The sequence below is a fragment of the Papaver somniferum genome, unplaced genomic scaffold, assembly GCF_003573695.1.
Source record: "Papaver somniferum cultivar HN1 unplaced genomic scaffold, ASM357369v1 unplaced-scaffold_32, whole genome shotgun sequence".
NCBI classification, from domain to species: Eukaryota; Viridiplantae; Streptophyta; class Magnoliopsida; order Ranunculales; family Papaveraceae; genus Papaver; species Papaver somniferum.
The window spans coordinates 2,419,480-2,434,955 of NW_020643262.1; the positions used below are offsets into that span (position 1 = coordinate 2,419,480).

The window sequence follows — 15,476 nt, forward strand, 5'->3', positions numbered from 1 at the left end:
TGTCTAGTTGATTCTCTTGGAATTATATTGGAGTTTGTCCATACTGATTGCTAAGCGAAATATTGGGTGTAGTTGTTAGACCCCCGCTTTTTCAGGTATAACCGGTCATAGCCTATATAATATAGTTTGTTGCTATCTGTCTTCATTGTAAATCTAGTTGTAACCGATCACAAGCTATATTGGAATGCAAGTTGTAACCGGCCATAGGTTACTTTGGGAACCACTGTATAACCGGTCACAAGATGAATTGGGAAGTTAGTTGTAATTGATCACAAGCTACCTTTGGGAAGCAAGGTGTAACCGATCACAAGCTAACTCAGGAAGTAAGGTGTAACCAATCACAAGCTACCTCTGGGAAGCAAGGTGTAACCGGTCACAACCTGGTTTGGGAAACATGGTATAACCGATCACAACTTACATTGTGAGGTTGGTACAAACGATCCCAAGAAGCAAAACCAGGTTTCCAATATTCACATATCTCTGTAAGTTTTGTGTGAAGCTTGGAATTAGGGTTTGCTAAGAAACTTCTAGATTTCGACATATTTGAACATGTACATAACTCCTATCATTTATTGTTCAAAGATATTCCTTGATACTCAAGGTGATCCCTGGTCCGAAAAATTGAAAAACATTTAATTATGATTTTCATCATATATGTTCTAATTACCAGCAATAAAAGCATATCATCTGGAAAATATTATTATTTAATATGCTAGACTAATAATAGAAGTTTTCTATCTATGAGAGTTTTCTGAAGTATAGGTTTGGCATTTATGTGGAAATAGGAAAACCATTAGGTACTTTAATGCATATCTTGAGAATATATTCGGTTTTGGAATTTCCTTGCTGTCCAAACAACCTTGGTCTATAAATACTTGAGTTTTCATTTCTTGCAAACTATCCTAAGAGGCAGGAAAACTTCATTTGTTGTTGTTTCTGGTGGAGCCGTCTATTCGGAGAGGAAAGTATCCTAATTAGGTGAAATCTCTTACGGCCGCTTGCTTAAAGACTTCTGTGGGATCAAGAAGCTCTACGAGTACCGTTGGTGGGAAACTAGATAATTGCAATGTTATTAGTTTTCGATTATTGATTTTATTGACTAACGGTTGTTGAAACTTTGATTACACCTAGTTTGTTTATTCTTGACAATCTTCTCTTCTGATATAAGATTCATTCAGACTAGATCAAAGTATCGACGGGATCTTTAAAACCATCTTCGGATCTAAAGACATCTTATGATAATCCATTGTTAACAGACTCTCTTTTTCATGCGTGATTGAACACAAGAGGATTAAAGTGTTGTTGTGAAGGTTTTTGAAGGCAATAGAAGATTTGAAGACGAAGAAGAACTCTTATTAGTTTTCGTATCTTGTGGATTTAGTGCACAGACCTTGATCGGCTGGGATCCAACTAGAATCGGTTTATCTTTGATAGATCTGGTTGATTAGTTGCGTGAGATCGACAACTCTCTATAGTTTCTCTTTGAGATCTATATCGATTGAGTTCGAATCTAGAAACTTGATTATTTCGGTAATTAATATTTAGATTGATCTAACCAGACAAAGGAGTTTATTAGATTAAACATAAGAGCCTTTGTCAACGACTCATCAAATATCTTTAGCAAGATTGATTAGAGTGGTTACCAAACAGATTCTTCCTTTGTTGTTTGGAATACGATCCAAAAGACTTATATGTGGATAAGTAAAAGATTTTGGTATATTTGGGTACTCTCATCTTTTCAACACGTGTAAAATTAATAAGAATACATCAAATGTATGACATAAATTTAAAAAACGATCTAAATTACTATGTCTAATTCTATTTTCACTTAGTTTATACTGAAAAAGCAATTAAAAATGCCAAGAAAAAATCATTTATCCGCCGATATGCACTGACTTTTACTATATATGAATATGGCCCCACTTGAAAAAAAAAGTCTGGCTCCATCACTGCTTACTTTGTTATTTATTTTGTTTAAAAACTTAAACAACCCCCACCCCCATTTATGACAATTTTAACAGCTAAAACTCCATGTTCTTCGTGAGATCGTATTTGAACTCCAATATATTATTCATTACTTGAGTGGAAATAAGATCACTAATTTAATTGCACCTACGACATGCATCAAATTTTGGCACCGCTGCCAAGAAGCAGTCAGTAGCTTCAGTTGTTTTCTTTAATTTTATTTTTAATTTTAGTTTTTAGCTTTGTTTCTATATCTTTGGTTCCAGGTACTTAATCTCTTACATCAAAATGCTGGGATTACCCAAAATGCGAAATTCAAACACGAGGAGGAACCAAGATCATGTTCGAGCATACATAAGAGGCCAGAGGGAGGGGTGTGGTGAGCACTAACAACCAATGAATGTCTCAAAGTATATTGGACGATCACTCAGTATAGCTGACTTTTTATAACTGACGATACAATCACTTAGTATAGCTGACTTTTTATAGCTGACGATCAGTGGTATATCCACTTGGTACTCCTGACACCAACAAATGGTCCCAGATGTGAATGGTTTCCTTTGCCCTGTACCTTTACCTCGCTCAGGTAGCTGGTATTGATAGGATTCTTCAATTTGCATTCTGCTGTCTACAGAAGGACTTGCAAGAAATGCAAAGACCTTATGTGCCTTTTCCAGTAAAGAAACCCCTCCATCACCTTCTCATTGATGAGAGAGAGTCTCTAATTCATTTCTGGACGATAATCAGCAAATCCTTGCAGGACTATCTCCTTTTATCAAGTCACTCGTAATTGGAGTCATATTTTTCTCTACCCCGTTTTCTTAGTATATCAGTTTCTAGTTCCCACCACTGACCAGGAAGTAGTTGCATGACTCATGTATTGGAAGTTGTATATTTTACATTTCACTTCACAATTGACATTGGTAAGTCACTGACTTAACCTCCTAAATGATTTACAGTCTATAACAAATAAAGCACAACCATGAGGTGCTATATTTGCCGATACTGTTACTTTAAGGATGCCAAATTCTTTTCTGCTCCACACTTCATTATATGTACATGCAGAAGAAGCTGCAGTTGAGTTTTTTACAGGAAGTGAATTAAGCAGACCTAATGACGAGACCCTCACAGTTATCATTGTTTCTTGAGAGTTTAAGTTGAAAAACGCGAGATACAGTTCTCCTGCAAAACCAATAGTAACAATGAAAGCCATTAGTAAAATGGTCAAGGATACGATGGGGCTATATAGACCAATGAAGCGATGGAAAGTTTGAGTTAGCAAACCAGTTCTTCCATTCGCAGACCACGATCGGATTACTTGGGGATTAGCAATCTTCAATGGGTTCAGTTCCTTCAGATTTTGTAACACCCGGGAGAAATATGAGGCACTTCTTTTGAGATCCTTCTTCGTTTCAGTAATAAATGGAAACTGAAAAAAATGACCACCAAAGTTTGTGTTATTCAAACTCGTTCTTCGGAAACTGAAGCTAGATTAAAGGAATAGAAAGCTACCTCTTTGTTATTTTTGCTAAAACAATTGATTTCGAGTAAGGTAGGGTGAGTTATGAGATTGAACGTAGTCTCGCGATCTTCCTCAGGTCACCTCCGTACATAATAGGCGACTTTGTGATAGACCATAAAGTCATCAATTTTAAGAAAATGTGGTGTTGCAACACCTCAGTTATTCAAGGAGGACACACTAAAACTCGATGATACAACTACCAGAGAATTCGATCTTAATACCTGAGTTCTTTGCTCATCAAGATTAAGGTTACAGCGTCTATGTGGACCTTCATTCACGCCTAATATAACAAAAGATAACTAGACTGATCAATTGGGTCTGAGAGCTTCTTAAATCGACGCCTCAATATTTCGCCAAAGATTTGTTAATTCACCTGGATCAGTAAGCCAACCAAGTGGCAGCATGTCTAGGTCAGGCCAAGACTTTCCTCCTAACCCCACAGCTCCCGTCATATTAGCAGCAGCGAAGTCCCTAAAAGCGGAGGCATATACAAAAACTAGAAGTCGTTACAGAACACCTGAAAAACGAAATATGCCGAACTAGTTCTCTACGTTACTATTTGCAGGGCAACTTCCTTGTACTGAGCAATAGTAGTGTACCTTGATACATCGAAATGAGCTGCTACATGATCCCACCTATCCCAATCATCAGCAGTTACCCGGTACATGTTCACAAGAGAACTTACTTGCTTGGCCATGGCAGGTGTTGCACTGGTTCCGGGAGAGAGAGAATATACAATACGGTGGTCTAGCCGCTTCAAAATCTGCACACGGAGACGAGTTCATTGATGACCTATTGAGTCTACGATATACTTTCAAGCCGGAGATAAGTGCACCCGATGTTCAATTCTATGCCATGACAAATCTCGTACTTTAAGCTTCAATGTCTAAAATGGAGAGTAGATTTCAAGTGTTCTAGTTATTTGTACACCTAGACATAATTGTGCTCCAGGATCAGAAAAGCAGTTTATCTCTGATACTGTACTTATCTCATCTACGTCCAAGTCGTCACCAAAAACACAGTCATGCTTCACTGCAAAATATTCACAAACTAATCAGTAAAAGAACATCTTAGTCCCTCTAATATTATGTTAGTCAAATGGGTTATAATAACGGATTGTGGTTTCAACTATTGTGTACAACTCTTGCAATTCGTAAATCAACTTACCAAAATCGACACCCCAATCAGCATACTGCTGATACAATGACCTTAAGAAGGCTTTTCCAGCTCCTGTCTTAGTATTCACACTCATGAAGCCTTCTCTCATCCATCCACAGGGTCTATTCATCATTCCTATATCTTTTGCTCGCCATTGTTGGCCAGACTCTTCATAGGCACTTCCCTTACATAAATTCAAAATGTGAAAATTGATGAATGGCAAATTAGTACAGGTTGAGGTTAAGAATCGTGACAGTGAGTTTACTTATAGAGCTGACATCTTCGGAGTACATGAAATGCTAATGTTTAAGTGTGCCACGAAGGAAACAAAAAACTTAAAAGGTAAAGGCAAACACAGTAGCGCAACAGACCTTGTTGACATCTAAGATAGGGGTGTTTGCCTTAACTGCCTGCTTACTTATTCCTCGCATAACATGAATTCCAAACTTCAAACCCTTTGAATGAACTTTCTTAGCTACTTCCACAAACCCGTTCCCACCTTTAGAGGAAGGCCATCTTTCAGGGTCAGGAACCATCCTTCCAAATTCGTCAATTACATCGAATCCTCCAGCATAAATAGAAGAACCTTTCACCTTCTTCCTAAACCATAGGAAATCTACAACAACATACTGAAAAGTTGCAACAAAAAAAAAAGAGAGAGATTATATTATATATCAAAATCAAAGTGTTTGTCCAAATCATTTACAGTAGAGATATTACACCGGAAAATTGTCTCGAAAAATCGAATATGTCTCTGATGTCTTTGAAATTATAGTTTCTAACCTGGTAACCATGAGAGAGTAGTCTTTGAGAAACAACTTCAGCATTTTGAAGAAATTCTTCTTCAGAAATGATCCAGGAAAAGGCGTCATAAGAGTTCCACCCTCTAGGTGGGAAATTAGCTTCCACCTCTTGGTTTTCAAATGAAGGTGCTTCAGATAATCCCCTGAAAGTGGGTATTTTGTAACTTTCATTAGTTTCAAATCAATTAACTAACAATAATTTGCCATGAATTTGATTTTTCTATCCCAAGAAAAACACGATTAACTACAACTTGACTAATTCATAAATTTACCACATCATCCAATTATGATTATACTACATCAGAAAAAGAAAGAAAGAAAGGTAATGTAAAGAAGAGGAAAGATACCTTTGAATAAAAAGCAAACGGCAAACAAGAAAGAAAAAGAGATCACCCAGAATGAGATTTTTCATGGAGTTGTTTCATCTGTAGAAGAGCAGTTGTTGAATGAAGTGATAGACTGGTAGGTAATAGAAGTAGAGCAATAACAATCGAATTTTATAGATGTTTGTTTCAACAGTTATTCTGAGTTGATTATGAGTAAAGTAAGGATGAGGATTAAGTTAAAATTTAATAAACAAAAACTGGCCCCAAGTGGATTCCAGTGTCAACTTTTTTTTTTTGTTTTGTTTTTTTCTAAAGAGTATTTGCATTAAGTAGTTGGAAACCTAAAAACCTACTACTACATTAATTGAACATGGGTAAAGCTAACTCTACATTCCATGTTAATTCCTGTAATATTACGTAATTGAAGACTCGAACCTGGGACCTCTGAGAAACAGGGCTGAACTAGGTGCCTTTTTCTTTTGTTTTTTTTTGGCACTTGGCATAAGATAGATATAGGTGGCGTAACACTAGTCCAAATTTGTTCACACTCGTCTAACGAGTGTATATTTCATTTGTTCTTCTGATTGGTTGATTATTTAATTCCCTATATTTAATGAAAAGTAGAGATTGAAATGTAAAATATACACCCGTTAAAGAGTGTGCACGAATTCGGACTCGAAAACATTAGGGTAAAGAATGTCTAGGAGGTACCGGAGGATCCACCAATAGACAAGTATAGAGCGCCAGACAGCTCCTGATTATGCTCATCTATCTATCTGATGTAAGATGGACTTGCACCCGTGAATACGAAGGCAAACGGGTAGTTAGTTTACTCCGTCGAATGCTAAGAATTGAACTTGCAGTACGAATCATTCTCTAACTTTTTTGTCATCTCTCATGGATTAAGAATTAAACTTATACATCATATTTGACCCTACAAGATACAAAATCACCCCACTGATCTTCCAAGAAATATACACCAAAAATTTGTGATCACAAAAAAGACAAATAATGTGTACTACTGAGGATAGACAATGAATACAGAAACAAACTGTCAAATGTCAAAGGCACTCCCCATTGAGGGAGGGCAAAAACATGTTACAGGCTTGGAAATACCTTCTTTAAGAATAAAGATGTGTTTTCTCTTTACATAGTTTCAGTATCTTCTTCCCACAATTTCTTACTTGCAATCAAAACTCTTTCTTCTCCTGAGGTGAGAGCATCAATTCTTGGTTCTACTTCAGATATCCAATCGTCCCATTGTAAAGCACTCAAAAACTTCCTTATATAGTTTATCACATGGGGTTTGTCTCGTATGATCACAAATCCATTAGGTCCATCTTTATTCTTCAATGAGCAAATCCTCTGTGCTACAACCAAATTCTTCAATATCTGAGAAAACCGACCAGGCATGAAGTAGATCGTAGGTATGGGGATATGTTGAAAACGATTCGCACCTGCAGTTTTAAGTGAAACAATGATCTCATTGTTTGAGAAAAGCTAAAACACAGAAGCCAAAACAGAAGAAAAACAAGAGACGTTAAGAACAGAACTACATGCATACCAGTCATGAACAGTGCCAAGTAGACCTCGATCATAAATGATCTTTAGTTTGCTAGATTCGTTGACGGGAGCAACGTTCATTACCCATACATCTTTATCTTTGAGGGCAGCAGCAAAGCCACCAAGATTTGACTTCATATCAATGATGTTTCTGAAGGAATTCCTGTGTGTCACAGATTTCATTTACTTCCAGTATGCAGCAACTCTAAAATTCCACATTTCCTGCATTACATGAATTCACGATTCATGAATAAAAATTATAGCTCAAACGATGGGAGCCTAAGTATTACTCCTAGGCCCTAGGAGTATTAGCTCACATGCACTCAATTTAATTTAAAACATCGAATTTCCTAGGCCCTTAGGCCCTAGGTATATATATGTATACATATGAGCAGCAGAAGTTCAGAGAGAAAAACAAATTATGTGAAGGACAATGGACCAAATAAGATATAGATCACAATCAAATTTCAGATACCAACCGTGTCTTTTAAATATTCATCTGAACCTATACCAATTTCTTCCAGACGAGGAGGCACTGAAGTAAGCCTTTGCGGCCATGGAACCAGTCCACTGCCCTGTTCCTGATGCACTTCTGGTTTAAGAAATGAATAAGAAGCTTTAGAAGAGGAGAAATACAAAATAAGAATAATATAACAGGTCAAAAACAGAAACCGTTCCACCAGTTGAGAGAAGAAAATGAAACCTTTAGCCAACCTTATACAACAAATAAGATATAAATCCTTAAAAGCCTATGGTTTGTAAAGGAACTAGGTGTGATTAGGCTTTTGATATATCACAGTTTTACCTTTTAGACTTGGTTCAAACTTTGATCCTTTGCCATATAAGATACGAGAGAACAAGGTGCATTTTTATGACTCTGATCTCTATGTTGAGCAAAAAGATTTCAAAGAAAATAGAAATGCAAAATAAAGGATCTCGTTTGCTTCTCTAAGAGCAACTGCAGTGGTGCGACCAAAATCAAAGACCAAAGACTAAAAAAAAAGATCAAATTTGGGTTTAGTCCGTCGTGTGGCGTAGAGGAAGAAGAGTAAATTTGGTCGCGCGTTGATATAAAGTTCGCCTGGACATCGAGCGTTGGTAAAGTTTACGCCTGGAATCAGGCGTTGGTAAAGATAACGCCTGAAATGGGGCGTTTGTAAAGATTACGCCTGAAATCAGGCGTTAATAAAGATTACGTCCCACTGAATTCAAACAAAAAGAAAAAAAAAATGGGGCGGAGGTATAAAGCCCGCCCCATGTGATGTATCTCATTTTGGTCCAAAGTATATCAACGCCTGGTCTTCAACTCAAAGAATATCAACGCCCAACTAAGGGGCGTTAACTTTATGTACGCCCCATCCAGGCGGACATTATACCAACGCTCCATCCAGGCGTAAGGTATACCAACGCCCTGCATCAGGCGTTAACTTTACGAACGCGCGGCTACTAGCGGACATTATATCTACGCCCGTTGGGTAGGCGGACATTATATAAACGCCCGACTATATTTGGATTTGGTCTTGGTCCCCGACCAAATTTGGTCTGGATTTTAGTCTTTGATCAAATTTTGATCGATGGTCCGTCCCACTACGCCTATCCACTGGACACTATATTTGGGTTTAGTCGTCCATTGTGGACGCTCTAAGAGAGCAAACACTGATCTACAGATTCATGTTGACTAAAGTTATATGTATACCAGAATTCACAATTCAAAACTTGTGTAAAGCATGATACAAAAACTGACGAGTTAAACTAATGACCAACATGGAACTATGGAAGAATGTAACATTAGATACCTATCGGTGCATAAATCAAATATATCATTATGCATTCTGAAATCTTCCATATAATCACAGGTTGTACTTACTTGATGAGTATGGTGTGATGCATGCTTTCATAGGCACGTTCCAAGATTCGTCAGAATCATCATCCGGGCTGCACAAAGGGGGGTGGGTTCCAGGGAATCTCTTTGAGTAACAACTGTTGGTCAATGGCTTGGCCCATATAACAGTCTGCCTATGTTTTGAAGCAATTCTCCAACACATTCTTTTGAGCAGATCACTCATTGCAGTCCAGATTCTTCTGTTTGCTTCGTCATGAGCATACGCCTCAGGAGAAGAGTCAACAAAATAACCTCCCGGTGTTAGTAATCTATCCAATTCTAGCAAGAGAATCCCGTCCCTTTCAAGCCAATCAATCCTACACCGAGAGCAATGAACCATTTCAAATGAACGACTTGGATAAGGAAGCCTTTTTGTTCCCAACACACCCAGGGTTGAAGGGATTCCCCTCTCTAGTGCAAACTGTATCTGATTCTCATGTACATCATTTGGAGCAAGAGACATTGCGATAATCTGATGTTGAAGAAGGTAAGCCCCAAAACTTGCAACCCCACAACCAACATCAAGGACACTCCGTATATGACCACCATCATTGAGCTTCTCAGCAGGAAACTTGAGCATCTACTTAAAAGAAATGATTGTACTTCAGATACTGGTTTAAACGACAACATTAACTAACTAGAAGACGATTATCATGCTGTGATTCTAGGTTAACTACTTACATTTCTCGCTCCTTATAACCAATTGTTCTTGACATGTTTGTAATCAAAAGAGAAAATCTAAGTCGTTAATCAAAGAATGGTAAGCAAAAACCACAGCAAAAATTTATACCCTTGCAAGTGATGCAATGTACTGATCCGCACCATTATGGAAATGAGTTCCGCCACCAGGGAAATTAATCTTATCCCCATTCACCACCATCCAATTCTGGTCGGATTTCTCTTCTGCGAGATGGGTATGAGGTATGTTAGCCTTCCACACTTCATCTCTACTCTCTGGCCATTTAATGGGAACCTGAAACCCTAACATAAACCTTATCGGAATCAAATTAAACTAAACCAAACCAGGTGAAAATATCGAAAAACCAACACTAACACAAATTAAACTAACCTTATATCCAATTGGTGGTGGTATAAGACAATTAAACCGTCTATACGAAGGTGGACAGTGTCTTTCGTAATGCTCCATCAATGACAAATTCAGCTTCAATTTCATTTGATATATGAAATTTCTATCTAAACATGGAATCAAATCTGAGTATTGCATATCACAAACCTATAATGAAAACAATACATAAATCAAAACTAAAGCAAGAAAACAAATACGCGATGGGGTATTGCAAGTGGCAGATCACAAATAAACACATGATGTGGTATAAAAGTACTTACAGGGATACTTTTAGGTACATCAGGATTATGTTCTTGATCTTCAAACATATCATCAAAATCTCTATGAATAACTCCACTAAAAACTGGATCACTCCCATCATCACGACCACCACCACCACCATGTTCAATAACAACACTAGGTAAACCACCAGGTCCAAATAGTAAACAAACCAAACCTATAGATACAACTAATCCTATCAATATATATTATGAAAATAACTTTCTACCAACGATAAACTCATTTCTATACTTCATGTCTTTTTTTCTTCTTCTTTTAGATCTACACTAATAACAATACCAGATTCAATCACTAAACCCCTGATTGAAAACAAGGGCACAAACCCATTTTCTTGATTTCGTGGAGGGGTTTGACTACGGTGAGTATATGACTGATAGTGAGAGAGAGAGAGGAGGGACAGAGTTATGGACGGACCGCAGACGTTTGTTTTGTTTTGTTTGTGAATTTTGGATTAACAGTAACGTTGTTGTTAATTAACTACTAATTATGTGTAATGTGATTAAAGGCTAGTTTGGTATTGGTGTGAGTTTTAGAAAAGTGTTTTTCTGTTGTGTTGTGCCGTAGAAAAAAATCGGCATGATATTTGGTAAACTATAATTTAAAAAGCACTGTGAAATTAATAAACCGGAAATTCTGTTTGGTAAACTTGATTTTAAAGTGTTGATGATGTAGTTAATGACGAAAATAGACATATTTCAAAAATTAGTTTTAAATACACTTTAATTAGAATAAATTATATTTTTAATTCTAGCATATTTAATAAAATATAAGTATTATTTATTTTATTATTATTTTATTTATTTTATATAATTATTGTTATTATTTAATTAAAAAATTATGATTATGTTTTCTTAAACAAATATTATTATATTGTAATTATTATTTTAAAATAATAAAATGAAAAATATATAAATAAAACAAAAATTAGAAATATAATGATAAGTATACAATATTCAAGGGTAAAACCTGTCTTTATAATAAAATAACAAGGTTAAAATAGAGAATCAATTAAATCAAATTATGTGGGTCTATTGCTTCTGCTTTTTCAGCTTTTAAAAGCTAGTACTGAGTGGCTTTTAAAAGCAGGCCTAAAATGAAAGTACTTCTCTCAAAAAGCACTTTGAATATTTTTTTACCAAACACAATTTTTGGTAAAAGTTTGTTACAAAGTGCTTTTGGTTGAAAAAAAGCAATCCCAAACGGGACTTAAAGAGATAGACATTCGATGTTGTGCAAAGGTATTGATGAATGACTTGTTCAATTGACCATGGTTCTTAGAGTTTTAGCCTTTTTCAAGATGAAATCTTTTTTTTATAATAAAACAGAGATGCAGCTCGAAAGAGCTACAGCCTCATTGGTACATCGGTTGGCCATCCGGGCTACGTCTAGCACCAGGATGGTCCTCCAGGTTTTGATAATAGTTATTACAGTTATCCATAACAAAAGGGTCATGAATAGTTTGAAAGGGTTTTCAAAAATAATTGGAGATTGGGACCTCCAATTTAAATTCTGCAGCAAAGTGGAATGACTAGATAATTGAGCTAATTTAACAGCATTGGTGATTTGTTGTGGAGCTAGCTTGATTAGGTTGCCTAACACAAGATCAATAGCTTCAAAATTTCTCTCGTTACTGATAGTTGTGGTTCATTGAAATCTGTCATGCACCTGTGTTTGATAACCTTTCTGAATTACTTGTAGGATTTCCTCCTCTCCTGCCTCAAAGTCAATGTTGGATTTCTACATCTTCTTGCCCTATTCCAGAGCTAGTTGAGCTCCTCTGCTTGCTCTGTCTGTTCTGCTGAGTCCAATTGTAGGGTCTTTGTAGTTTCTTGCTCACGCACATTGACCTGAGAAAGACATTGCAACAAAAGCAAAGTTAGTAAAGGATGGTAAATCACTATTAGACATGTTATTATTCACTTCCATGATACGCATGCTAATAGTGATTCCAAATTTCTCTCTGTGTTGTCTGACCAAAGTATCAGTTCTTAGATTCTGATCATTATCAGAAATCTGGTAAAGGTACGGCCCTGGTTCTTAGATTTTTAGCCCTTTTCAAGATGGAATCTTTTTTTTATAATAAAACAGAGATGCAACTCGAAAGAGCTACAGCCTCATTGGTACATCAGTTGGCCATTCGGGCTACGTCTAGCCCCAGGATGGTCCTTCAGGTTTTGATAATAGTTATTACAGTTATCCATAACAAAAGGGTGATGAATAGTTTGAAAGGGTTTTCAAAAACAATTGGAGATTGAGACCTTTCCAATTTAAATTCTACAGCAAAGTGGAATGACTAGATAATTGAGCTAATCTAACAGCATTGGTGATTTGTTGTGGAGCTAGCTTGATTAGGTTGCATAACACAAAATCAATAGCTTCAAAATTTCCCCCATTACTGATAGTTGTGGTTCCTTGAAATCTGTCATGCACCTGTGTTTGATAACCTTTCTGAATTGCTTGTAGGATTTCCTCCTCTCCCGCCTCAAAGTCAATGTTGGCTTTCTACATCTTCTTGCCCCATTTCAGAGCTATTTGAGCTCCTCTGCTTGCTCTGTCTGTTCTGTTGAGTCCAATTTTAGGGTCTTTGTAGTTTCTTGCTCCCGCATATTGACCTGAGAAAGACATTGCTACAAAAGCAAAGTTAGTAAAGGATAGTAAATCACTATTAGACGTGTTATTATTAATTTCCATGATATGCATGTTAATAGTGATTCCAAATTTCTCTCCGTGTTGTCTGACCAAAGTTTTTGTCCTCATATTATGATCATTATCAGAAATCTGATAAAGGTACAACCCTGGTTCTTAGATTTTTAGCCCTTTTCAAGATGGAATCTTTTTTTATAATAAAACAGAGATGCAGCTCGAAAGAGCTACAGCCTCATTGGTACATCAGTTGGCCATCCGGGCTACGTCTAGCATCAGGATGGTCCTTCAGGTTTTGATACTAGTTATTACAGTTATCCATAACAAAAGGGCCATGAATAGTTTGAAAGGATTTTCAAAAATAATTGGAGATTGGGACCTTTCCAATTTAAATTCTGCATCAAAGTGGAATGACTAGATAATTGAGCTAATCTAACAGCATTGGTGATTTGTTGTGGAGCTAGCTTGATTAGGTTGCCTAACACAAGATCAATAGCTTCAAAATTTCCCCTGTTACTGATAGTTGTGGTTCCTTGAAATATGTCATGCACCTGTGTTTGATAACCTTTCTGAATTGCTTGTAGGATTTCCTCCTCTCCTGCCTCAAAGTCAATGTTGGCTTTCTACATCTCCTTGCCCCATTCCAGAGATGGTTGAGCTCCTATGCTTGCACTGTCTGTTCTGCTGAGTCCAAGTGTAGGGTCTTTGTAGTTTCTTGCTCCCGCACATTGACATGAGAAAGACATTGCAACAAGAGCAAAGTTAGTAAAGGATGGTAAATCACTATTAGACATGTTATTATTCACTTCCATGATATGCATGCTAATAGTGATTCCAAATTTCTCTTTGTGTTGTCTGACCAAAGTATCAGTTCTCAGATTCTGATCATTGTCAGAAATCTGATAAAGGTACAATCTTGTTTCTTAGATTTTTAGCCCTTTTCAAGATGGAATCTTTTTTTTATAATGAAACAGAGATGCAGCTCGAAAGAGCTACAGCCTCATTGGTACATCAGTTGTCCATTCGGGCCACGTCTAGCACCAGGATGGTCCTTCAGGTTTTGATAATAGTTATTACAGTTATCCGATACTACTTTTATCGTAGTTGTGTGATCTGATCTTGCATCTTCTATCGTACGAGTACAATCAGATTGATTGGCTTGAGATCGTGAGATTTCTCTGATAGGCAAGATATTAAAGTAATCACAAACATCTTTGTCTCATCGTTTGTGATTCCACGACGTCTTGTTTCGCTACCATACGATTAAGATTGTTGTGAGGTGATTAATTAATCTAGGCTGTTCTTCGGGAATATAATACTGGATTATCAATTGGTTTCTGTTCACCTTGACTTATATCAAAAGACGAAACAAAAACTTTAGGGTTTTTCTGTTGGAAACAGATTTATCCTTTGGTAGACTTGTCTGTGTGAGACAGATTTGTTTATTGTTAAAGCATGTGATTTTGGGTCGTAGCAACTCTTAGTTGTGGGTGAGATCAGCTAAGGGAATCAAGTGCGTAGTATCCTGCTGGGATCAGAGGCATAGGGGTGCAATTGTACCTTGGATCAGTGGGAGACTGATTGGGGTTCAACTACAGTCCAGTCCGAAGTTATCTTGGAGTAGGATAGTGTCTGTAGGGGATTAATACAATGTGTATTCAATCTGGACTAGGTCCCGGGGTTTTTCTGCATTTGCGGTTTCCTCGTTAACAAAACTTCTGGTGTCTGTGTTATTTCTTTTCCGCATTATATTTGTTATATAATAGAAATAATACAGGTTGTGTGTTAGATCAATCAATTGGATAGTCCGACCTAACGGTTGTTGATTGATATTGATTGATCCTTGGACATTGGTCTTTGGTACCGTCCAAGTTCATCTCTCTTTGATAAAGACTCGCAGATTTCTATTTGCTTGAGTAAAGATCAAATTGAGAGATTGAGATATAAACTCGTTGATATACTTTTAATTGATCGAGTCTTTTTGATTCTCTTAAAAGTATATTCGAGTTAGTCCATACAGATTTCTAAGAGAAATATTGGGTGGTGTTGTTAGACCCCCGCTTTTTAACTTTTCCTATCTGCCAGATATATTACTTTTGAATAGAAAAGCTATGCCTTCCAAAATTCCTTTCCATATCCAAGAATCAGTAGTCTTTGGGATGATGTTCATTCTTATGAATTCTTGGTTAAGATAGTGAGTTGCCTTCATGGTGGTGCTCCAGAGAGAATTGGGCTCTTCAATTAATCT

General features: G+C 36.9%; 1 protein-coding gene and 1 pseudogene across 3 annotated transcripts; both read right to left on the bottom strand.

Moving 5' to 3' along the window:
- Window positions 1-2,578: 2,578 nt before the first annotated feature.
- LOC113341908 (alpha-galactosidase-like) lies at window positions 2,579-5,975 on the bottom strand. Of its 3 annotated transcripts, none has more exons than XR_003356201.1 (11): window positions 5,796-5,975; window positions 5,429-5,591; window positions 5,017-5,274; window positions 4,655-4,829; window positions 4,458-4,519; window positions 4,087-4,250; window positions 3,861-3,958; window positions 3,709-3,767; window positions 3,478-3,611; window positions 3,250-3,394; window positions 2,827-3,147 (listed from the first exon to the last, which is right to left on the bottom strand). XR_003356201.1 is itself a non-coding variant. In XM_026586616.1 (10 exons), exons 1-10 carry the CDS (start codon window positions 5,858-5,860, stop codon window positions 2,894-2,896), a joined length of 1,443 nt encoding a protein of 480 aa, XP_026442401.1. In that variant the 5' UTR covers window positions 5,861-5,974; the 3' UTR covers window positions 2,579-2,893. The 3 variants fall into 3 exon arrangements, 1 of the variants encoding a protein (XP_026442401.1); XR_003356203.1 differs by having other exon boundaries at window positions 3,478-3,587; window positions 5,796-5,974; XM_026586616.1 differs by lacking the exon at window positions 3,478-3,611 and having other exon boundaries at window positions 2,579-3,147; window positions 5,796-5,974.
- Window positions 5,976-6,737: 762 nt separating this feature from the next.
- On the bottom strand, window positions 6,738-11,001 carry LOC113341923 (annotated as a pseudogene).
- Between the last annotated feature and the right edge of the window lie 4,475 nt (window positions 11,002-15,476).

What these genes read in the sequence shown, in the direction of transcription:
- LOC113341908 (XM_026586616.1), bottom strand. Translation starts at nt 5,860, where the DNA reads ATGAAAAATCTCATTCTGGGTGATCTCTTTTTCTTTCTTGTTTGCCGT. An exon ending in CGTTTGCTTTTTATTCAAAG is followed by an intron (nt 5,592 to 5,795) that starts GTATCTTTCCTC and finishes ACCCACTTTCAG; the next exon opens with GGGATTATCTGAAGCACCTT. An exon ending in AGATAAGTACAGTATCAGAG is followed by an intron (nt 4,251 to 4,457) that starts ATAAACTGCTTT and finishes CTCCGTGTGCAG; the next exon opens with ATTTTGAAGCGGCTAGACCA.